At 41.4% G+C, this 24816-nt stretch overlaps 2 protein-coding genes across 3 annotated transcripts in view; one reads left to right on the top strand and one right to left on the bottom strand.

Moving 5' to 3' along the window:
- LOC120918789 (BPI fold-containing family C protein-like) overlaps positions 1 to 24816 on the bottom strand; it is a 332741-nt gene that overhangs the window by 35001 nt on the left and 272924 nt on the right. The window contains exons 1-7 of one of the 2 annotated variants that reach the window (XM_040330585.1): positions 12939 to 13088; positions 7267 to 7376; positions 7075 to 7183; positions 4363 to 4491; positions 3292 to 3447; positions 2958 to 3021; positions 1609 to 1669 (exon numbers count right to left, since the gene is read on the bottom strand). In XM_040330585.1, coding sequence (XP_040186519.1) covers positions 1609 to 1669; positions 2958 to 3021; positions 3292 to 3447; positions 4363 to 4491; positions 7075 to 7183; positions 7267 to 7366 — 619 coding nt within the window. In that variant the 5' untranslated portion in view covers positions 7367 to 7376; positions 12939 to 13088. Of the gene's footprint in view, positions 1 to 1608; positions 1670 to 2957; positions 3022 to 3291; positions 3448 to 4362; positions 4492 to 7074; positions 7184 to 7266; positions 7377 to 12938; positions 13089 to 24816 lie in introns of those variants that run through there. The other variant, XM_040330584.1, reaches the window with a different exon arrangement.
- Positions 19495 to 24816, top strand: part of LOC120918790 (BPI fold-containing family C protein-like) — a 55955-nt gene continuing 50633 nt past the window's right edge. Inside the window, exons 1-2 of the mRNA XM_040330586.1 lie at positions 19495 to 19587; positions 21796 to 21946. The gene's annotated coding sequence lies outside the window, so the exon portion shown is untranslated. The remainder of the gene's footprint in view (positions 19588 to 21795; positions 21947 to 24816) is intronic.

The following is a 24816-nucleotide window of genomic DNA, read 5'->3' as shown; positions in this document are numbered from 1 at the left end:
TAATAATACATAACAATAATAATAATAATAAAAACAAATTATTATTTATTATTATTTAGTTCCGTTCCATTTGTTTAGATGCGGCATTCTTAATTTCGAATAACTCGTAACTTCAGATAAATTTGTATTGGTTACATTTACTAACAGCCAAACTTGAAAGGAAATTCCAATATCAATAATTTAATAGTTAGTTATTTTTAGTTAGTTAGTTATTATTTAGAATTTTAGAATTTTCGTTCTTTCTAATTTTTGGACTTTCCTTTCTTATTTTCGAATCTTTGGATCTTCAAATTTTTGAATTTCCAAATCTTCTAATTTCTACATTTCCGAGTTCTCGAATTTCTGAATTCCGAATTTCTGAATTTCTGAATTCAGAATTTACTATTTTTTGAATTTACGAATTCTTGAATTTACGAATTCCAAGTTTTCGAATTGACGAATAAAAAAAAAAAAAAAAACAAGAAACGAAAATGATTTTTTTTTCCGTCAGTGCACATGTCTATTTTTTATCCAATCAGACTCAGTATGTATAATAGTTGGTTAGTCTAAAGGAGAGTGTACAATACGATCATTTAGCTCTCTTTGTCCCTCTTTTTGAACAAAATCTCTCTATCCCTCTTCTCCTCAACTGTCCCTCTTTTTGGTCTGATGTACAGATCTCTATTAAAAAATATATATATATATATATATATATATATATATATATATATATATATATATATAGCATTCAAAACTGCTTAGTCTGCACTAAACATATTATTCAACCTCAAAATAATTGTAATGTCTATTTAAAAAGCCAGTAAATACCAAAACTAGTTGTGGATTTATTATATTTTTACCTATAAATTCATAAAACTGTACATAATTTGGGATGTGGCAAAGGTGTGTCTTTTGTCTACATACTTTGTGCTCAAACGTGTCCCTCTTTCCCATCTCAGAAAGTTGGGACGTATGAGGTTGGAAGGTGGATGGTCAGCTTGTTCACAGATGGGATCTGTAGTCTTTATCTATAAAACTGTTCTAAGAGTAATTAATCGCCCATTGCTGATACTGTTATTAGGGACTGAGCCACTAAGAGCATAGCTCCCAACTGTCCCTGATTTCAAGGGACTGTCCCTGATTTGGAGCAATGTCCCTCTTTCCCCCTCATTTGTCCTTAATTTGGTCTGATCTATATAGTTGTATATAAAATGCACTTTTTATCTTTCAAAAAGTGTTTCTCAAAGCTAAACCTTTCATCCAAATTCTAAATTGCTGTGTTTGTAAATTTGAAAAGCCAATATTTAGGAATTGTAGTGGTAAAAAAAGCCCTTGTGGATTTAATGAACCTTTTTTTGGGGGTTAATTCTCCTTTAAGGGGGTGTGACAGGGGGCGTGTCCTATGCCTACATACATTTGCTAGTAGGTGTCCCTCATTCCCATCTCAAAATTTTGGGAGGTATGTAAGAGCAGGACACCACGTGCACCCAATCCATACCCATACCACACCATATACCACACTTATTCCAAACCTAGATTTCACCTATATCAAATCGAAGACCCATCCTGATTAGCGGGCTCCTATGAGGGTAGTGCTACAAATATATGTAGTAAAACGGTTAGTATTACCTTGAAATGTTGTCAACTCCTTCTGCAGGATTGCGATGACTTCATTCACTCGTGGGCAGAGCTAAGATAGAATAAGAATAATTACAAATCTGAAATTATATACAAGAAACTACTAATGCCTCTCCTCTCCACCTCATCCAGTCAGAGAATGCCTTGCATTTATTTGAAAAAATTAATGGTGGCCATGCAAGTGACCCCCTCTGGTCAGTGTGTATAGGGGAATGAAATCGGCACAGTAACTGGATGATAGCAGCAATTACTGTAGTAAGCCCAACTATTGCCGTGATTATCAGCTTCCTCACCAGTCCCTCATGTATGAAATATGCATATTTAAATTGGTACAAGTTGGACCGATGTAAGAATGCAATACAGATCATATCTAGCGTTCAGCTTTAAGACCAAGTTGAGCTTGGATATATGTGTATATTAAAATCATGTACTGGGACCAGGGCCGCCATCAGGAAATTTGGGGCCCCTTACACAGCTTCAGGCATGGGCCCCCTGGCGCAGAGAACCAGGGTGGTGCTGCCGCCGCAAATTATGGAGCGGGGGGGGTGTCGCAGGTTGAGAAGCGGTGGGGTGACGCAAGTTGAGAAGGGGGGGAGTAGCGCAAGTTGAGGAACAGGGGTGCTGCCGCCGCGAATTAAGGTTGGGGGCTTTCTGGGCCCCTTAGAGGTCGGGGGGGCTTTTGGGTGCTGACGGAAAAAAAAAGGGGGATGCCATCTGGGGACCACCAGGCCCCTTAGAGGTCAGGGGGGGGGGGCTTTGGATGCTGACGAAAAAAACACAAAACAAAGGGGGGGATGCTCCGTTCCCGAGCCTTTCCAAGTTTTGCCGAGGTCAGCTGAGCCTTTCCGGCTGTTTTCGAGTCTCTCCAACACCCCCTACCTCTGGCCACATGCAGTATTGCATGCCTTTGAAGTCAATGCAGAACTAATGATTTTCGTTTCCATTGACTTCAATGGGGAAACTCCCTTTGATAAGCGAGTACTTTGGATTACGAACATTCTCCTGGAATGGATTATGCTCGTAATCCGAGACTCCACTGTAAATGGAAAGACGTTAAACGTCTTTTGTTTGGGTGAATCAGCAATGTACTGTATTTAGATGATTAAAACTGTAGATTCAGTAGGGCTTTGACGAACATTGAAGTGTAACAAGCCAGATCAGATTTCTCATGGACTTGGAGGTGTGCTGATCAGATACAATTTTGCCTATTGAAGGGAAAAATCATTATACAATCTGTACAATCTTTAGATATTTTATACATGCAAGCAGGATTTATATCTAGAAAATGTAAGCAGTAATGTATTGCTTTAGCTACATCCAGTCCAGCCATCTAATATTACCTTCTGGTTGATTTTATCCCTGATGGGCTTTTCTAGCAAAAAAGTGAAGAGATTGTAGAACCAACTGCAAAATCAAACACAGGTTTAGTAACCTCAGGGGTAAACATTTAATCAATATAACGAGAGATTTATGAGTTGAATAACTCATCCTTGCTAGACAGGTTTTTTTGAATAAAACATTGTCTTCATGTCATGACAGGTCTCATTGTATCCACCGGGTGAGACTCAGATGTATTAAATCCTAATTTTATCTTATCTGAAAGGTGATACCTAGATGTTCGTGACATTGAGAAGGGGAAGTAACAGTACAATTATCTAGATTATGCTCACATACCTTGCCCCACCAGACAGGTGTAGCTTGGCCTTTGTGATTTCTGAATGACAAGCAGAAAGAGACACAGATGGGCGTCCAGACGAGTCTTTGAGAGTTGCTAGATTTGCCGCTAAAGATACTTCTGAAAGTGTAAGGTCAAATGTCCCTTGGTCATGTCTGTTGGACAAAAATGTATCCATTAAAATTTGGAGATCATTTGCATGTGTAGCCATTTTTTTTTGGTCTTGGGGAAGTCGGGGAGTTTCATTTTTACACAGTTGCCTCCAGAACAGGTGCCCCCTTTGGAAGATTATCCTTTACCTCTTGTTGGTGACAACACTAATTTTGCATTGCCCTTTACATTTTGGGGACATCGGTCACCAGCACAAATAGAGTGTCAAACCCTTCCTCACTGTCAGGATTTTTGGCACAGTGCCAAAAATGGAGACCAACTGAGCATGTGCAGAGCAGGGTGAGACAATGTATTTCTAAATTTTATACAGTATAAACACTTATTTTTATTGTTTTACATAGCTATACATGCAAAATGGACCAGCCTGAAGTGATCTGGCAGGACAACATTTTCTAACTAAAGTTCCACTTTAACCTTTGGTGGCTTTACTACTGGCTATGCCACCAAATGTTTGATAAAACAAGCACCATTACAGCCTGCGTTCAAGCTTACCTATGAGACCAACTTTCCCACTTTCCCTTATGACTCATACACACGACCGGTTTTCCCATTGGGAAAACTGCCATGACAGCTTTTGGCCGGGAAAACCGGCTACGTGTATGCTCCATCGCAGTTCTACTGGCAGGAAAACCGCCGGGAAAAATGAGAACATGTTCTTTTTTTTCCCGCCGGGATTCCCGGTGGTTTTTAAGCCGGCAGTTTACCTATTGAGAAAACCTGCGGTGGAGCCTACACACAGCCGGGCTTCCCGACCAAAGCTCACATGGCAGTTTTCTGTGTGTAGGGGGAAAAATCGACTGAGCAGGTTCTCCCGGTGGACTTTTTACCGCCCGAAAAAACGATCAAATGATCCCTAACAGATACCAGTACCAGCAGGAAAAGCTGTGAAGAAAACCTACATCAACCAGTGCCGTACTTTCCATTCACCATGCACTTTGGTCATGGCATCTTTAACAGTGACATCAACATCTGTGAGTGGTACTGGAACAGCTGTGCAATGGGGGATGTTGAATTCTTCAACAGTTATTCTGTAAAAAGAAGAGCAGGACAAGTCAATAATTACAAGTATTGTACATACCTTTGGATATGAGGATAGTAGATTGCAAAATAAGAAAAATGTAATATATTGCAGCTTAACAGTCCATATGGTGGCCACACGCACTTCAGTTTTTTATACCCGATCGATGTGCAATTTGATCAAAATGATCAAATCCACAACCAATCAAATAGGCAAAATTTACCCTCCAATCAATTTGCACTCATACATTTTGATCAGTTTTGATCAAACTGAGTTGATTGGCTCGAGTGGAAAAGGCCAGCATTGAGAAACGTTTTCCAACTGTTTTGAAGGCTTATATGCAAGTTATTGGCCATAAAAAGGGCATGGGGGCCCGGGTACTGCCCTGGGGGACATGTGTCAATGTAATTTTTATTTTATTTTATTTTTAAAAGATAGTTTTTAAAGAAGCAGTGACTTTAATGATGCTTAAAGTGAATCAATAAAAATGAAAAATTCCTTTAAATATAGTGCCTGGGGATCCCCATTAGTCTGTAAAGTGGTGTATCTGTACCATGTATAGAACCTACTGCAGAAAATTTTTATTTAAATTGTCAGCAATTCAAAAATGTTAAAGAAACGGTCCCCCCAATCCATACCAGGCCCTTTGGGTCTGGTATGGATTTTAAAGGCAATGCCGAGCATCCCAGACTGGCAGGTCAGGAAAGGAGGCGGGGGGCAATCACTCACTGTTCTGTATCTATGAAGGAGCAGTATTGTCAACCTAGGGCAGAAAGGGAGGTGTTATGACTACAGACCCCCCCCCCATCTCCAAATGGTAGCTGGAGGTGTTCTGTGGTTCTGAGATCATTTAGGGTTGGGTTGATTATATGGTTTGAGATTCCAGTGTGCCATTGCCATCTCACTACTGAAATTTAGGAGCACACCAGATTTCTTGCAGAATTGACAAGCATTTTTTTTGCACTCACTGAACAGTTATAACAAAATGCTTGTGTAGTCACAACAGGGGGGAAGTATTTTAATTTGATCTTGTTAGTTGGTTGATAGTCAGCCCAAGTTGATTTACAGTTTATTTGTTCATTTAGCTTTCAACAGTGATATTGTTGTTTCTCTGAGCTGCCAGAAGGTGTCATTGCTGCCTTTAGCAATAGTATGAGATGCTGCAGTAATACTGAATTATTAATATTTATGTTTCCCCTGACCAATCAGCAGACAGTTTATTGCCCCTGGTGGATGCTGGGGAGAGCATACATATTTAAGATGGTCCTTGTGAGCTCTCTCTATCCCCAAGCTGTAGTCTGGGGAGGCGCTGTTGAATTGTTCTGTTAGACCCATAGCCTGTGTGGGGAATAGCATGCTCTCTGTGCTGGGAGCTGGAGTTAGGCAAGAAGTGGTCCTTGGAAGTTGAACCAGGATTAAGAAACATAATTCTGCTGGGGGATGGAGCCTGGAAGAGGCTGGTTTTCTTGCAGGCACCCTGTGACTGTTTTCAGATGATGCATGGAAGCCTAAGAGGATGTACAGAGGCATGGGAACAAGAACAGAGAAATCTACTAACCAGCTGGAGGTGCTGTCTGCAGTTTTGCTGGTGTTGGCTTAATGTTCCATTACACTTTACAATAGGGATGCAGATCTGGAGTCTGTAAGTGTTGCTCAGGGTAACTGTAGCTCTTATCCCTCTTTTCTTGTGTGTTGAGTAAAAACATCTCTTAAAAGACACTTAAAGTGACTGGCATCCAATGTTTCTCCATCCCCCATTTTTAGCCATGGTCTTGAGGTGAAATGCTAGCTCTGAATGCCGCTGGGAGCCTCCTTGCACACTTCTAGGGGTCAGGGCGGTGCTACATTTTCAAGTAATGCCGCATACACACGATCAGTCCATCCGATGAGAACGGACCGATGGACCGTTTTCATCAGTTAACCGATGAAGCTGACTGATGGTCCGTCGCGCCTACACACCATCGGTTAAAAAAAACGATTGTGTCAGAACGCGGTGACGTAAAACACAACGACGTGCTGAAAAAAACGAAGTTCAATGCTTCGAGCATGCGTCGACTTGATTCTGAGCATGCGTGGATTTTTAACCGATGGTCGTACCTACTAACGATCGTTTTTTTCCTATCGGTTAGGAATCCATCGGGTTAATTTTAAAACAAGTTGCCTTTTTTTTAACCAATGTTTAACTAACAGATGGCGCCCACACACGATCGGTTTTGATCGATGAAAACGGTCCATCAGACCATTCTGATCGGTTTAACCGATCATGTGTACACGGCATAAGAGGGTTATAGTCGGTTCACACAGGGGCGACTCGTCAGGCAACTTAGCCGCCTGACAAGTCACGCTCCGTTCTGTACTATGGAACCGTTCTAATAGGAGCGACTCAAGTCGCTTTGACTTAGAAAAGGGTTCCTGTACTACTTTAGGATGACTTCAGGGCGACTTGCATTGACTTCAATACAGAAGTCATTTTGCAAGTCGCCTCTAAAGTCGTGGGCAGATCGCCTTGCTGAGTCGCTCGGCAAGTCGTTCGGCCCCTGTGTGAACCGGCTCTTAGGGTTTACATACATTTTAATTTTGAAGCACTGCTTACTTGGAAATTGCATAATCAACTTGACCAAACGCACGTGTAGAACCATTTATATCTGGAAGATGATCATAGAGGAGAATGTGACGAAACACGTCTATTCCTTCAGAGCGTACTGGGGAAACAAGATTGTATTAATATCCAAGAAAAGATCTTGCAAATACAAAAAAAAACTACCAAACTTGTAAATTGACTTACTGTGATCCAGCCATTTCTGAGTGACTCTCATTACTACACCAGGACTGCTGTGTGCAGACAAAGATAGACAACTCCACCAGAGAAACCACACAGATTTCATTGCTTCTGTTCTGCAAGACAAGACAATACACATCAATAATTGAAAAAGGGGGTTTGATTTCTCAAGAATTTTAAAACTTGTACATTTCTACTACTGCTAATAAAGAGGGAAAAATAAGTATAGGTGTCAATTACATATAGATTACTTCCATGGCAGGTTATTTACTCCATTACAAATTCCACCTTTTTTATATATACTCTATATACTTATATATACCGGTACTTTATATGACAAATACATACTATTCAATCTTAGAGCCATTTAGGCTTCATGTACACTGCTGCTGGTAAACGGACGTTTAGGAGCAGTTGGGCATTTTTTTCAACTGCTCCTGAACTCTCCCCTGTGTTATCGTATCAGTACATGTACACAGGGTCCTTCAGACCCCTTTCACACTGAGGAGTTTAAAAATAGCACCTAAATAGCGCCTGAAAAACTCCTGCCCTGCAGTCTCAATGTGAAAGCCAAAGTGTGTTGACACAACGAAATGTAAGTGTTTCTAGGCATTTTTTAAGCAAACTTTTATTGTCCTCTGCCCCATCAGTCTATATACAGTAGATGCAATTTATTCTGATTACACTTGTAAGGCATTTGTACATCTTTAAAGTAAATTAGGAACTTTATTCCATTTTGACAAAGCAAAGTCTCATATCATTGCTACACGCTGTTTCTTTGTGTCAAGCAAATGGTAGTCCAGCTTGAATGCTGTAAAGTCAGGATTTGTGTTCCAGTAGATTCATACAGACAGTCTTTTGTTACAAATACAATGAAAAACAAGGTACAAAATAGGACATTTATTAATAACCACTAAAGTGCAATGTGCGACATTAGGGGCCACCAAGGACCCCTTTCTCAGTAGTGACTGATAGTACCATCTGTCAAGTTCAATATGGTATTTATCAGCTTAACTCTTTTAGTGCTTCTGAAGGAAGGCTCCTGTGGGGTTATCTACTCAATTAGCCTCCTATGTGAAGGCAATAAAACTAAGTAAAAATAGTAACAAATATCTCCAAATAGACGTCCTCCCCGCATTGTAGAGCCACCTTGTGGCCGTCAATGTAAAATGGCCGGGATACCAAGTGGTTAAAGGCAAAACATTTCTTTTTAGTTTTGGATAGAGTAGAGAGTGATTAGAACACCTGGCAGTTTGTATAGCTGTCTGTGCCACCATTAGGGAGATTCAACCTCATTATTTGTCCTGTTTACCATTATCATTGAAAGTGAAAGTAAAAGAAAAATAAAATTTGTCCCAAGAAACGTAATAGAGGGGAAATCTTCCAATGGAGACACTAGTTTTGGAGACCTGCAGGTTCCCAAATAATTCCCTTAATTTCTTGGAATTTCCTCTCACTTCCTATTTGGCTTCCTGTTAGGCTACAACCCTCCCTTGCTCTATCCAAAATAAAAAAGTTTTCCCTATAGTTCTACTTTAAGCAGTCCTGCAGTTTCTGCCTCTGCAGCTCCACTTTACCACCTGACAGTCAACTGTCACTCAGGTAACACCATATGTCAGAACACTAGCTCTTTACACATTAATCCTTCCAGGGCTTATGTTTGTAAGTGTTAAAGTGTAACCTTACAGTCAGAGCCAACAATAGTGGGATAGAGGCAATTCTGCTGTTCTGGGCCTCATCAGTTCAGCAGGGAAATGTTGGCCTTTGGGTGGCCCCAGTGCAGCATCCATGGATCGATTTGTGTACCCCTACTTGCCAAGGTTGGAGCCGGAGAGAGTTCACGCAAGTAGGGTAGCTGGGCATGGTTCCAGGGGAGGAGTGCATCAATCTAATGTAGCAACTGCTGCAGAGTCACTGCACACTGACAGGTGGGAGGAGCTGGTGATGGGGGCGAATGAGTGGAGATCAGCATCACTGTCAAAGTTCAGCCAATGAAAGTTTTTTAAGGGGTCCTGTCAGGTAGGCTGTATGGGGCCCAATGACGATGGTCCTGTTTTTTAGTGTGTTGCTTATGTTTTCCAGTCTTTAATTGGCCACACATTAAACACTTATAACATTTTGAGGCAAATTAAGTTTAAAGAACATGTGATTGGCAGGTTTAAAAATGTTTAATTGAAGACATCACACCAAATGAAACCAACTCAGACCTAATTATGTGCTTCCTGTAACAGATAATTATTGTCATTACCATTCAAAGCAATTATATGTTCTCTTTTGATATGTTTAATTCAACGTCATAAGGGTGATTAGGGCCAATAAAACATTCCATGATAGAGAATTTATGCCTAAAATGAAGAAATGCCCTGGAAGCATTATTTAATGGATCCATATAATAATTTAATATTGAATAAAAAGCAGAGACAACGTGCTCTTATTGTGATCCATGCCAACCGGTTGACTTTGCTGTAGTCTTATAACGTAAAGACTAAGTAGTGTGTGTTTTTAGAGAGATATGAGGCTCACATGCCCATACGACGCTGGTTACAGAGAAACACACGCGTTGGGAGGGGCCTCACATGTGACATTTTTCCACAAGTCGGCCTGAATCTGCATCCGCTTCCCCCTTTTCTTTGACCCAGATCAGTGGGGTCAGCCACACATATATTCACATATATATTTTTTGCCAGCTATCAGTTTGCATTTTGGAGGATTGTGTTTATCTCCCCAGTCAGTAGTGGTTGGTCAGTCTTTTAGCAAACTTTTATTATTATACAACGTTGTCATTTTTTGCAATTTTATAGATAACTGTACATTGGAGGAACGGGTCCCACTCGGGAGGTCTCTGCACCACCCCAGTTGGATCTTTATTTATTAAACTGTATGTGTATTCATCAATAAAGTTTTTGTTACCATTCCATTTGACCCTGTTGCTGATTCTCCCTCAAAGACATTATTTGAGACCCCTGTCTCATCCTTCTCTTTTTCACATGCTGTGTAACTCCTTTAAAAAAAAAAGAGCGATTTTATCATTTTATTAAAATTTTGGTGAGATTTTCCTCTGTACTTGTAAGTGATTGTAAAAGTTCAGTTTAAAAAAAAAAATAACAAACATGTCATACTTACCTCCACTGTGCAGGTCATTTTGCACAGAGTGACCCTGATCGTCCTCTTCTGGGGTCCCTCGGCGGCTCTCTAGGCTCCTCTCTGCAATAGCTAACCCCCTCTAGGAAGCTCTCTTCCGAGGGGGTTACCTTGCGGGCGCGCTCCCGTGTTATGCACTCGGCGTACATAGCCACCGAGTGTATGACTCGGTCCCGATGCATTAAGGTGAAAAAACATGAACTTTTACAACCCCTTTAACTTCCTTGATGGAGTCTATCTTGACCTAGGAGATCGTGGAACCTTTACATGCATGATCGTATGGGCATGTGAGCCTCATATCTCTCTAAAAACACACACTACTTAGTCTTTACGTTATAAGACTACAGTAAAGTCAACTGGTTGGCATGGATCACAATAACAGCACGTTGTCTCTGCTTTTTATTCAATATAAAATTATTATATGTTTATATGGTTGCTATACAGCAAGGCGTCTGATGGTCTGCTTGTGGGATCAGAGCAGCTGGTAAGGAGCTCATTTAATCGCTGGTGGTGATTCCTTTTGGGAGCACTCTTTCTTTGGTGGTCCACGTTATCATTATTCCTTCACGGCAAAGAAAGAGTTGAGTTGAGTTGCGTTGAGAGGTATCTTAATATAGCGCAGCCTTACCCTGAAGGGTCCCGATGAAAGAGGGACTATTGCAGTATATATATCTATATATCTATAGATCTAGATATATATATCTATATATATATATATATATATAGATATACTGTATATATTTTTTGCACAGTGTTTGCACAGCCATGTCAATTTAGGATGCGTTCATCATACAGTATGTTTAATGCACTGTTTATTGTGTCTCTTATATGATTCATTAACTTATACCTAGCACAAGGATAGCTCACTTTTTATTGTTTGGGTGTACCCTCTATTACTGTTCTGGGGACAAACCAAAATGTGGCATTTTCTTTTACTTCCACCTTTGATCATAATAGTAAACAGGACAAATAGAGAAGCTGAATCTCCCTAATGGGGGCACAGACAGCAATAACATTTTTTAAGTGTTCTAATCTGTCTCCACTCAATCAAATGGTAAAAAAAAGTATTTAGTACTGCAGCTTACTTACTGGTCCTCATACATGGTAGCTGCTTTAGTTTTATATTTATACTTTTTTTATTTTAGGCTGGTATTCCTGCCATTAACTCATTTCCTGTCTTAGGGTGACAACCATACTGAACAGCATTGTAACCTTAGGAAAGGGAGTGTGTTGGGACTACATGCCACTGAATTAGGATTACATACTGTACAGTCAGTAACACTCCCTCTCTTCTCCATTACAGGGCAGGTGATTTGTAGCCCACATAGATAGCAGGAAATAAAGCTAACTGATAACAGTTCAGAAGCAGAGGGTACAAGGAGTTTTTAGCTCACAAGATTGCTGTCTAGATGCTATTTTTTTTTTTGCATCTGTGGAACAGATATAATAAAACACTTGAAAATGTATATTTAACAGACCAAAAGGGAGAAAATACGTGTAGCCAGGTGCTCCTGCCAGCTGTGTGTGAAGAGCAGGCTGTGTTTTCTTGTGACTGCTCTCCTCCTTTACCCCCTAGTCGACTGTCATACTACAGAGTGGGCTGTGTGAGATCTTGCCCGCTTCTCTTTCTCTCTTCCCCCCACTGGGCTGCTGTGTGCAGAGCAGCTGGAAGATCAGGCTCTGTTCCTCTTTCCCCTTACTTCCCTCCTGGCAGCATCAGCGCGGCTCTGTGTGTGATCCCCTGCTTGTACCTGCCCTCCCTCCTCCTGGCAGCAGCAGACCCGAGCCAATCAGGGGGAAGGAGAATTTACTATGCAGCCACGCGGGGCATTTTGGTAAATTTATAGGCTGCAGATGGGCACTAATCAGGCTGCAGTGAGGAGCAATCCTGCAGATGGGCACAGATCAGGCTGCACTGAAGCTGCAGATGGACACAGATCTGGCTGCATTGAGGCTGCAGATGGGCACAGATAAGGCTGCATTGAGGCTGCAGATGGGCACAGATCAGGCTGCATTGATGCTCAGATACCATTATTTTGCTTCAAAGTGGTTTATTAAAAAAAAATAAAAAAAATTCCTGAAACTTCCCACTTAAATTGGGGTGCGTGTTATATGCCGATAAATATGGTAATAATAACAATAAAGGTAGAAATAAAGCACACAAATAAGAAATAATAATAAAGGAGGTAATAATAAAGCACACTAGGAAGGAAAGAGCAGAAAGAAAAAAGTGAACAGTTCAGGAAGGATTATTGGAAGCAGGGTAGGACAAAAACCAGATATAGAAATATGCCGTGCCAACAAAGGTAAAGGGTAAAATGGATTTAACGCTATACAGTATGACCAAAACTTAGGGAGGAAGACAATATACCAGGTCAGCTGAGAGCATTAGCATTGATTATTATTGTCTTTGGTGTGCCATGACATTATATGAAATTTGGTACAATTAAATCAAGAAACTGGATCTTTGAAAAAGGCTGTAACATGTTGCAAGCATTATTCTGCCGCACCCAACACCCATCCTTGTCATAACTCACCTCTGATCAAACTTCTTAGTGCTGGAAATGGCAGGAAAGTCACCTTTTCAACAGGATGATTCAGCTTCTCCTTTTATACTGACATAGCACCATTCTGAGGCAGCGATTACATTGACAAGGGATTAGGGAAGGTGGTTTCATAGAAAAGCATAGTACAGAGTGAGAAGGAAAATACCTGTCCCAAGATAAAGCTTTCACTAAAGACAGATAAACCTCAGTATGGGTTTTCTGCACTGGTGTTTTTACAGATATCTTAAAGGTACAATCCACATAGAAAGCCGGACAGTATTAAAACATTTCTACCAATGAGGCATAGAAATTTCCTTAAACAGTGGTCTCCAAACTGCAGATTGCAGGCCATAAGTGGTCCTTTGCTAGTCTTTACCTGGCCCTATAGGCAGAGGCGTATCTAGTGAAAATAGCACCTATGGCAAGCACTGAAACTGCGCCCCTGTTGAAACATTTGAAACCCATCTTTCAGATAACCTTAACAAAAAAAAAACAGCTAACAAAACTAGTGATATTTATCATCCCTTGTGATACCTTGGGTAGTGACATATCCGCTCTATGGAGAAATCTGGGGTTTATTAGACCCCTGATCCCTCCTCTGCCCTCCAAGGCCAGGTAAATACAGAACCAATACTGGAAGTGATCAAATCTTCATCACTTAAGGCCTCAGTTTTCACAGAGGAGAGCGAGAAACTGATGTTCCTCCTTCTTCTTTGTGCGCGACCAGATGGAATGGGAGAGCCTAGGAGAACAGGGGAGGGCTGTGACTGAACGCAGCAGGGAAGAAGAGACCCTCAAACCCTGGTAAGTGCCTTGCTGCCCAGCCACTCAACAGCGCCCCCTTCATATGGCGCCCATGGCACTTGCCATGGCTGTCATACCCTAGATACGCCACTGCCCATAGGGCCCTAATCTTCTCACTGATACAATACACTATTCCTTCTACTGAGACCAATGATGGAGCATTATTCCTTTCACCGACACCAACAAGGGGGCATAATTCCTCCCACTGACACCAAGAATGAGTCACTATTCCTTCCACTGACATCAATGATGGGGTACTATTCCCTCTACTGACATAAACATCGAGGCACTATTCCTCCGACTGATATAAACAATGGAACACTGTTCCTTGCACCAATACCAACCATGGGCCACTCTTCTATTGACACCAATGATGTGGCACTATTCCTCTCACTGAAACCAACCATATTCCTTACACTAATACCAATAATAGGTTGCATCAGAGCAGTGTAATATGCCCTGTACACACGATCAGAATTTCCGATGGAAAACGTCAGATGGACATTTTCCATCGGAAATTCCGACCGTGTGTATGCCGATCTGAGTTTTTCCATCAGATATTCCAGAGGAATTCCATCGGAGGAATTACGAAATCTGCCTAGTAACAGCCAGATAGAAGTGAGTAAAAAATAATGTTTTCATTTTTTTTACATTAAAAGCAAGCTGTTCATAGAAAGTTCATTTTTAGGGTGGAACACCGCTTTAAATGAAAGAAAAGTAAACATTGATTGTGTGCCATAGGGCAACACGTTTCTTTTAAATGCTTTGATCCTTCAGGTGTTTAGATTCAAACATTGGTTTATGACATAGATACCTGGAAATCTCTCAGGGGTTAGTAGACATAACAGCAATCACGGTGCCCTACTCGTGATCTCAATATGCTAAATGCAGGATAGAAATTCCTTACATATTCCTTACATATTCCTGATGAGTCATTGGAGTGCATGGATAGATCACTCTAATGATGGGCGTTGCCACATATGTACATGCAATGCTATTGTGCTAAGCCTGGAAGATAGTCTCAAATGTATGCCAAATGCACGTGAGTGAGTTTACAAGTAGCAAGGATACACTATAATTGTATAAAACTGTGTCATTGTTTCAACAAGCCACTAGATCACCTACTTATAACATATGCTTGGAGTTCAGTTGTCTTATTAATGAGTGCATTCTTGAGTAATTTAAAAAAGGTGTCGTTGCGGAAATCATATCATGCACCTACAATGCTGTTTTCTCTTAAAGAGAACCTGAGAAATTATAGTGTTTAGAGAAAATAAATGGGGCTTCTTACAGTGCCTTGAAAAAGTATTCATACCCCTTGAAATTTTCCACATTTTGTCATGTTACAACCAAAAACTTAAATGTATTTTATTGGGATTGTATGTAACATCATGCCTGCATGAGTTTCACCTGGGTACTCTGGTTTCCTTATACACTCCACAGACACGCTGGTACGTTAATTGGTTCCTTTTTAAATTAGCCCTAGTATGTGTATGTAGGGAGGTTATTAAAGCGGGAGTTCACCCAATGAAGTTTTTTTTTCTCTTTTCCCCTTAGATGGATGCTCGTTTTGTCTAGGGGAATTGGCTAGTTGTTTTAAAATATGAGCCGTACTTACCGTTTTCGAGATGCATCTTCTCCGTCGCTTCCAGGTATGGGTCTTCGGGAGCCGGCGTTCCTTCTTGATTGACAGTCTTCCGAGAGGCTTCCGATGGTCGCATCCATCGCGTCACTAGTAGCCGAAAGAAGCCGACCGTCGGTGCGGCTCTATACTGCGCCTGCGCACCGACGTTCGGCTTCTTTCGGAAAATCGTGACGCGATGGATGCGACCGTCGGAAGCCTCTCGGAAGACTGTCAATCAAAATAGGAACGCCCAGTCCCGCAGCCCATACCCGGAAGCGGCGGAGAAGATGCATCTCGTAAACGGTAAGTACAGCTCATATTTTAAAACAACTAGCCGATTCCCCTAGACAAAACGAGCATCCATCTAAGGGGAAAAAGTCTTATGTAAGGGTGAACCCCCGATTTAAGGGTCCTTATGCTGCGTACACACGACCGTTTTTCATGATGTGAAAAATGCAATTTTTTAAATGGTCATTAAAAATGATCGTGTGTAGGCTCCAGAGCATTTTTGTCAACGTGAAAAATGGGCATTAAAAATTTTGAACATGCTCAAAATGTTCTCGTCATTTTTCATTTCTTGAAAAACGGTTGTGTGTAGGCTTTAACGACGTGAAAAAAACGTGCATGCTCAGAAGCAAGTTATGAGACGGGAGCACTCGTTCTGGTAAAACTAGCGTTTGTAATGGAGATAGCACATTCGTCACGCTGTAACAGACTGAAAAGCACGAAGACTGAAAAGCACGAATCGTCTCTCACCAAACTTTTACTAACACAAAATCAGCAAAAGCAGCCCAAAGGGTGGCGCCATCTGAATGGAACTTCCCCTTTATAGTGCAGTCGTACGTGTTGTACGTCACCGTGCTTTGCTCAGGCTCTACCACGTACCTTTGTGGTAGAGCCTGACTTGTAGGAGGAGACCTCTCTTATAGCTTTGGTTCAGGAGCTACTGGAGTGGGAACAGTGGTCTCTGGAACACAGTGGGGTAGGAGTGCCTGTGGAGTCTGTGGTAGTTGGCACTAAGGTTGGACAATGATCCTCTAGGTATGACTGGAACTGCAGGTGACGGCAGAGACAGATGCAGGTTAGCGACCCGGTGAGCTGGTGGTAGCAGGATCAGTAGCAAGGAAAAGACAAGCCGAGTCAGCACAGCAAACACAGAGCAAGGCAGCAGGCAGGAGCAGGGTCAGACGAGCCGGGTCAGATCAGGTGGTCAGGCAGAGTAATGCAGTAGACTGGAGCAGGGTCAGATAAGCAGGCAGTGGTTGGCAACAGGATATCAAGCAAGGGTATAAGCAGGGTCAAAGGCAAGCCGAGGTCAGGATTGGAGATAGCAGGTAGGTCAAAAGAGCCGGGTCGGTACAGGTGATCAGATTGCAGATACAGGTTAACAAGGCACAGGAGCTGCAGATCAAACAGCACTGCACATGTGCAGCTGCTGTCTTTTTAAAGGCCCATTGGCGACAAGCAGCGCTTAGCACGCGCGCGCACATACACGCGCCGCGGTCTAGTCTGTCCAGTAACCTGTGTGCGCATTGGAATTGTTTTCTCAAAAAACAACTTTTGATGTAGTAAAAAGGTGTTTGTGTGGGTTAAGGATAGAAAGGATTGATGAGTCAAATAAACCCGTGGGGAGAGGGTTTATAGATAGAAATTTCCCTTTGCGGATAATTGGAAATTCATCTGCATTAGTAAAACTATGTGTTAGTTTTACTATCTCTATAGTTTTCAATACAGTGCCATTCAAGAGCTTGTCTACCCATAGTAAGCCTCTATCCACCCATTTATCAAGATTTAAGTAAGGGATAAGGAGTTCCATGGTTTTGATAGGAATACGTATCTGGTGATTTCGTAGGGGTTGGGAGAGTAGTGTTCTCCACGCCAATAAAGTGGCTCTAATAGGTAGAGAAAAGGTATACAACTGTGGTTTCCATCTGTCTGCTAGGATTAGTAGAGCTAAGTCATAATTTCCCCGTAAGTGTTTTCCAATCTTCGATTCTTTATTCTATGTTCTAATTGTGGATTTGCAATTTCTATTGTCTTGATATTTCAACTAACCTTAAAATCATCACTCTATCCAGATGGAGTGTACTTTTGCTTATTATGACGTAAAGTTCTGTTTACTTACTTTCTTTGGTGTTTGAATCCACGTCAATGTTATATTTGCAATTCCGATCCATACATGTGTACAGATTGTGTGTTATGCAGTTGTCATTCTATCGGCTCTGTTGTGTATGTTTTAAAGACAATAAAGTCTTTTGTAAAAGAAACAGAAACAGAGCAACTTGCAATCTTTGTAAACCGTAAAGATGTTGCTGGCGCAAGTGAAAATGTGTTATATTGTTATAGTGGGTTTGCTGCAATTGAGTAAACAAAAGTACCAAGTCACCATTTGGTGTCTGGTACTTTAGAAGTATGCGTGATAAGAGAATTGCGCTCCCCTATTGTGGTGATAACTAAAGGAAAAAATAGGGGAGCGCAATTCTCTTAACTTGCAATCTTTGCAGATTCCAGTGTTGCCAATCTACCCGATTAAAATTTACTGGCACGACACCTGAAATTTACTGGCGCAGCCACGTTTTTACTGGCATTTCACAAAAGTTACTAAATTACATTTTTAGGTGCAAATTTCAGTATTTAGGCTACAAACAAGTACACTAGGCAAATAGAAATGTGATTTAAGGTAGATATTAAGGTAAAAAAACATATTTTTGTTATTTTCGAACACCCCCTGCCTTCACCCCTCTCTGCAGTGCCACAATCTCCCCCTGCCTCCAATCTGCCTCTGCCTCCAATCTCCCCCTGCCTCCAATCTCCCCCAGGCCCCCTGCCTCCAATCACCCCCTGCCTCCATCGTCCCCTGCCTCCATCCCCCTCTGTGGTGCCACCAACATCCCCTGTCTCCATCCCCCACCCTCTGCAGTGCCACCACCCCCCTCTGCAGTGCCACCATCACCCCCTGCCTCCAATAACCCCCTGCCACTAACACCCCCTGCCTCCAATTGCCCCCTGCCTCCATCCCTTTCTGCGGTGCCACCGCAGCCACCATCACCCCCTGCCTCCAATCACCCCCTGCCTCCAATCTCCATGCGCAGTTCCAAGCCAAACCGATCTCGGCTATTTTTACTGGCACATTCCCATAACCACGGACATTTACAAACGGAGGAAAAAAGTGCCCGTTTTTACGAACTGTCCGTAAAAATACGGACAGTTGGCAACACTGGCAGATTCTACCAGAAGGTGTTTTGTTTTTGTATATTATTGTTTCCTGCCCCAGAGACACCAAATCAACTAGACAGGAAGCAAGGGTAAATCTTACCAATGGAACACAGGAATCGCTAAAAACTTGGGAGAGATTCCTACTTCCTCACTCATTCAAAACTATAAAAACAGGTGTTTTGGAAGGAGTTGGCACTGGTGACCAAATTTGTAATTTTTTATATTTCTCTCTGGTGGTTTGCCAGCTGCCTGTTGATTGTTATGTGGGTAGCAATAAAACAGATGTCAATTAGGGTTACATTATGTTGTTTTAATTATGGTAATTAGCATATTAGCTGTTATGGTGCTCAGGGGAAACCAGTTAAACAAGGATCTCCATGTGTTTATTGTGTGTTTTACCATCAGGAAAGTAATGATCAGTAGTCTTGCATTCATGGGAATGTCACCCAGGCCCATGGTGCTGTCAAGGCAGTTCTGTCATTTTGCACTTGTAACAGGCATTGTTAAGAAGTTAGACACAGATATGATTTGATGTTACTAGTCGCTGACAGTATGACAGGAAGGAAGATGAGTTTGGGCCTCCCCTGAACTCACCTCTATCTGCATATCAAAGTTGCAATCTTTTTTAGTCCAATCAGCTGTTGGCCCAGCTACATGTGACAAACACATATTGGGCAGCCAGCCATGGCCATGGCCATCTATGGTGTGCTGGCAACACATGTTCTGATTTATGTGCTAATGCCAGTCAACCTACTGGTAACTTAGTGCTGCAGCACCCTCTTACTCCATTTCATGTGCAGGAACATTTACGATGGGGATATTTTAAGCAACACACTTACGAGCATATCTCCCAGTCATTCTGCTATCTCCTCCTATCATCATGCTTCTTCCACTGCAGTCCAAATAATTAGCGTCTTGTGCTTGTTTTTCCTTCTCCCATTCTGAGGCCTACTGTAGGGGGAATGCAAGAGTCTTCTACCAACTATCCAAATTCAGGTACTTGAATTTAGAACAACATATTTATATGATACTGCAATCATTTATGTTTTTTGTATTTGTATGGAGTTGAGCTTTAGGTTTAGGGTAAAAAAGGGGTATCTGAAAGCTTAAACTCATGTATTCAAAGACGTTTTGCTCACGATTAGAAGGCTTTCTTTGGAGACATTAACCTCCTTTGTTTGTCCTGCTTACTGTTATCACTGGGAGTGGAGGTGAAAGTTAATCCCTAATTTTGGGCTGTCACAGAGCAGGAATAGAGGGGAAATTTATCAATAAGAAGTGTAGTTATGGTGATCCTAGTGACAACCAGGAATTCCCTTACATTGGATGGATTTCCTCTCACTTCCTGCTTTGTCTATGGGAAAGGAAGTAAAAACAAATCTCCCCTATGGGCACGCAGATGGCAAAAAAAAAATATATTAAAAAATGACAGGGGTTATAACACTTCCTTACTCTATCCGAAAAAAAAAAAAATGTTTTGCCTTTAGTTCTAGTTTAGAGCGAGCCTGTACTTTACGGGTTCAGGAAAAAAGCATCATGTTCAAGTTCCTGCTGGTTCTACCTTTATTTTAGCTCCCCTGCTACTTTGTGCAGCCACTGGGAGCAGAAAGAGAACTCTCATCCAGCCATTCTGTAACAGTGCTGAGTGCCTAGGAAGCCAAAAATGTCAGGTGCCGGCACTGTCACATTGGAGGAAGGGGAGGGAGTAATATGGCCATCCCATATCCAGAAATTTCAGGTAATTCTCTTCATTTCAGATGGCCAAACAGAGATTTGGGTGAGTTAAGGGAAAGAAAGTATAAACTACTGCTGGGGTAGCCATAACATTTAACCTGTTCATCTGCTCTGCATGGTCAAAGCACAGGATCATGTTAAAATATAGCAGTCCATTTAAAAACCTGCTTAAATTTCTAGAAACAAAGTGCTTGAACATACCCTTTAACACAGGGGTGCCCAACCTTTTGAAGCACAAGGACCACATAAGCGACTTGGTAACTGGTCGCGGGCCAAATTGAGCGAAGCGGGCGGATGGCAGGTCCCTATTCGCTCTGCATATGCAGAAGGACACATGGTTGGTTTACATCTGCCACTCCTTAGAGGTGAATTGAGGGTCCAATTGTGTCGAACTGACTGTGTGAAAGGGGCCCAAGGCTGCCTTTACACTGATGCGCTGCGGTTTACCCACACTGCGGGTGCAACGCAGTGTACCATTGGCTTTCCTGCACTTTACAATAGACTTCTATTATATTCTGCAGGTTTGGTGCACTTTTTAGAAAGCTCACCAAACTCACAGTTATTAACAGAAGTCCAAGGCTCAGTTCAGGTAACCCGCAGGTGCACTGCTCTGCATCTGTGGGTCAGTTTGAAAGCAGTCTGGTAACCACTGCAAAACAGATATTACCATAAATACACTGTAATTTTAGTAATAAACTGACCTTTAATAACAGTATTCTATACTAGTCCATCCCAAAGCAGGAGGTCGCGGGCCACATTTGAGGGCTCTGTGGGGCACATGTGGCCCCCCGGCCACTGGTTGGGCACCCCTGCTTTAACATATCTGTTAGAGTCCTGTGGCCTTCTAATTGCAAATTTTAACATTTGTGATAATTGTTGGCTGCCGCTACTCTGAACATATTTTATTCCACACTTCCATACTGGCCAAGCGCGGCCTCATTGAGCAACAAGGAAATGTTAAAAGTGGAAGGGCGAGGGTGCAGTTTAAGGCTGAACTGGGAAGTATCGGGGAGGAGAGGAAGTTCACTTTTAAGGAGCCTCAGTATTCAGGAGGGGCTCTAATTGAGATGTGATTGTGTCCAAAGTGTAATATCCAAGTCTTTCTTGTTACCTTGGGTGACCTGTAGCGTTCTCTGCATTAGCTTCGTCCGTGGCAACAAGGAACAATGTAGCTGATTTGTACTATTTACAAAGCTGGTGATTTCATTGCTATGACAAACAATTGTGATGAATGTCATTTTTATACACAGCATGCTATAATGGATGCACATGACATTTTCTTGAACAGTTACATTTGTTTTATAGACACGTTATTAGAGCTATGAAAAATAAACAAAGCATGTTCTGAAATTGCTGGAATAAAATAATAGTTGTTATATGTATCACCTTATATTGTTATACTTTTGCAAATTGCCATAAATACAGATGCAATGTCACATACGATATGCTCCTCCCTATTCCCACACCCAGAATAAAAGAAGAAGAACCAGATCAGTCATTGCAGTAATAACCATTTATTAGCCTATTGTTCATGACCTGTACATATGTGAAGCAGCATTACTTATTGCATACAAAGACTGGACTGAGAGGCCTTGAAATTCTCTATCCTTTTTATATACAGGTAAGTTTTTTCTATTTGTACTTGTGTGTAAAGGGGTTTTACAGCTCAACTCAGCTTACCTAACACTACACATGTTTTGTCCTTTATAGGACGTATGGATGTGGTGTAGTTGGGCATTGGGTTGACGTGCTGGGTGTAAGTCAGAAGGACCGTTGACCTTAGTCTGGAGCCTATACAAGACACACATTTTCTCTGTAAACCAAAGTGAATGAAAAGTCACAAAGTGTTAAAGAGGTCTTAGAACTACTAATTCTGTGTGACATACCATAATTCTTGACGTGTGGTGGCTAGCATGTTACATTCTGTAGCCAATAGTGTCAAAACTATCACCAACGTAAACTCTTAGCTCTTGAGGAACACACTCCATCACAGGAGGTGTTTTGTTAAGCGATGCCAAGATTTATAGAGAATTCTACAGGTCTTCTGAATCCTGTTACCAAACAATGTCTCCTAATCTTGCTTGTTGAATTTAGCTGTATGCTTAACTGTCTCTTTATAATCACCTTCCCAAAGCAGTTCAGTTAATTATGTTTGAAGGCCCTTTTCGACATTCAGTCCTTTGCTCTAAACAGGGTCCTTATAGTGTTTTGCCTGCAAAAACAGCTGCCCATATTACCTCTTTTCACTGCCACATATCACTACACCATTCAGCCCCCATCCCTTGCATCACCGACACCAATGGCATTGCATCCTGTGACACAGCACCAAAAAAATCCCATCCCATGGCCACATTCAATTAAACAGTTATTGCTATTGATAAGGGTTCATCTACAGCACAGGTGTCAAACACAGGGCCCCCGGGCCAAATCCGGCCCTCCATGCCATTTCATGTGGCCCTTGCACCTCTCCTGCAGCTTTAGGAGAGCTTCAGCCCTCTTCTGGTCATCCTCCAGACCCCTACTTTCTGCTTTCAAACAATGCATCCAGCTTCTTCTTAGCAGCAGCATAAGGAAAGGCGGGTGCAATGTGATGTAAGAGGGAGTGGGGGACACAACTTCTGATGGTGGGGTGGCTCCTGACATCTAATGTAAGGGGAGGGGATACGATGCACATCTAATCTTACAGATACAACTGGCCCCTTTGAGGACAATCATAATGCTGATGCGGCCCACGATTAAATTGAGTTTGACACCCCTGATCTACAGAATGACCACCTGATTCTCCATGCAGTTTCCCCTACACCTCTACTAAAGCACATATATTGTGACCACTCCTGCCTGTTTGCTGTGTTGTCCGACTGACAGCAAAATCACATGGGCACACTCAACAATTCACATTTTGACTATTTCAGGGCAATATATTCATCTTCACAAGGAATTATTAAATATGAATATGTTTGCTAATGGTAAATGAGAGATGCATTCATCCTTTTGCTGTATGTTGCATTGATGAACCTACCATTACTACAGTACTGAACAAGGGCATGGAATAACTTTAGGACAACCTGCAGAAAGTATGACTGATAATAAGCACTACTTGCCATCAAACCATACAAGCCTTGCTTATGGTGACCACCAGTACATGGACTGGCTGAGTAACATAAAAAAGGCCAGATGTGTATGAAGCACTCTAATGTAGTATTTATTGGCAGTCTGGCCAGCATAGTATACAGACATAAAAAAAGGAGGGTGACACTAGTTCCATCTAAAAGTCATGTAATTCAACTATTAGCATTACGGAAGCATTGATAGAAAAGGCGAATTCACCACCTTCTGGTTCACCTGCGTCAGTCAATGCATTCCCCAAAAAATTATTCGAGTATTAAGGTACCATTGCATAAGGGTATTTGGAAATGTCACACATTCTCTAGATCCCTTTTAACAGTCATGGTTACATTTATTTATTTATATTTGCTAATTAAATTGTTTTTAAAATGTTTTATTGTTAAAACTGACATTGGGAATTCAACTTCTAACATACAGTACATAGTAACCCAGTAGGAACATAACCAGTGGCTTAAAAGCAAAGTGGTGGGATCGCCAAAGGTTGTGCGAAAGGCCAATGCAAGGAGGAAAAAGACACAATTTTTCATAACAAACTAGAGGATAGTGGTAGGGTCCGGAGCATAGTGGAAAAAGACACACATTCTCTAGATCCTTTTTAACAGTCATGGTTACATTCATTTATTTATATTTGCAAATTAAATTAATGTTTTATTGTTAGAACTGACGTTGGGAATTCAACTTCTAACATACAGTACAAAGTAACCCAGTAGGAACATAACCATTGGCTTAAAAGCAAAGTTGTAGGATCGCCAAAAGTTGTGCGAAAGGTCAATGCAAGGAGGAAAAAGACACCATTTTTCAAAATAAATTAGAGGATGGTGGTAGGGTTTGGAGCATAGTGGAAGAAGACACACATTCTCTAGATCCTTTTTAACAGTCATGGCTACATTTATTTATTTATATTTTCAAAGAAAATTAATATTTTATTGTTAGAACTGACATTGGGAATTCAGCTTTTAACATACAGTACATAGTAACCCAGTAGGAACATAACCATTGGCTTAAAAGCAAGGTTATAGGATCGCCAAAAGTTGTGCGAAAGGCCAATGCAAGGAGGAAAAATACACAATTTTTCATAATAAACTACAGGATGGTGGTAGGGTCCGGAGCATAGTGGAAGAAGACACACATTCTCTAGATCCCTTTTAATAGTCATGGCCTACATTTATTTATTTATATTTGCAAAGAAAATTAATGTTTTATTGTTATAACTGACATTGGGAATTCAACTTCTAACAAACAGTACATAGTAACCCAGTAGGAACATGACCATTGGCTTAAAAGCAAAGTGGTAGGATCGCCAAAAGTTGTGCGAAAGGCCAATGCAAGGAGGAAAAATACACAATTTTTCATAATAAACTAGAG

Source organism: Rana temporaria, chromosome 12 (genome assembly GCF_905171775.1).
Source record: "Rana temporaria chromosome 12, aRanTem1.1, whole genome shotgun sequence".
Classification (NCBI taxonomy): Eukaryota; Metazoa; Chordata; class Amphibia; order Anura; family Ranidae; genus Rana; species Rana temporaria.
This window is presented reverse-complemented; position numbering and strand designations above follow the sequence as displayed.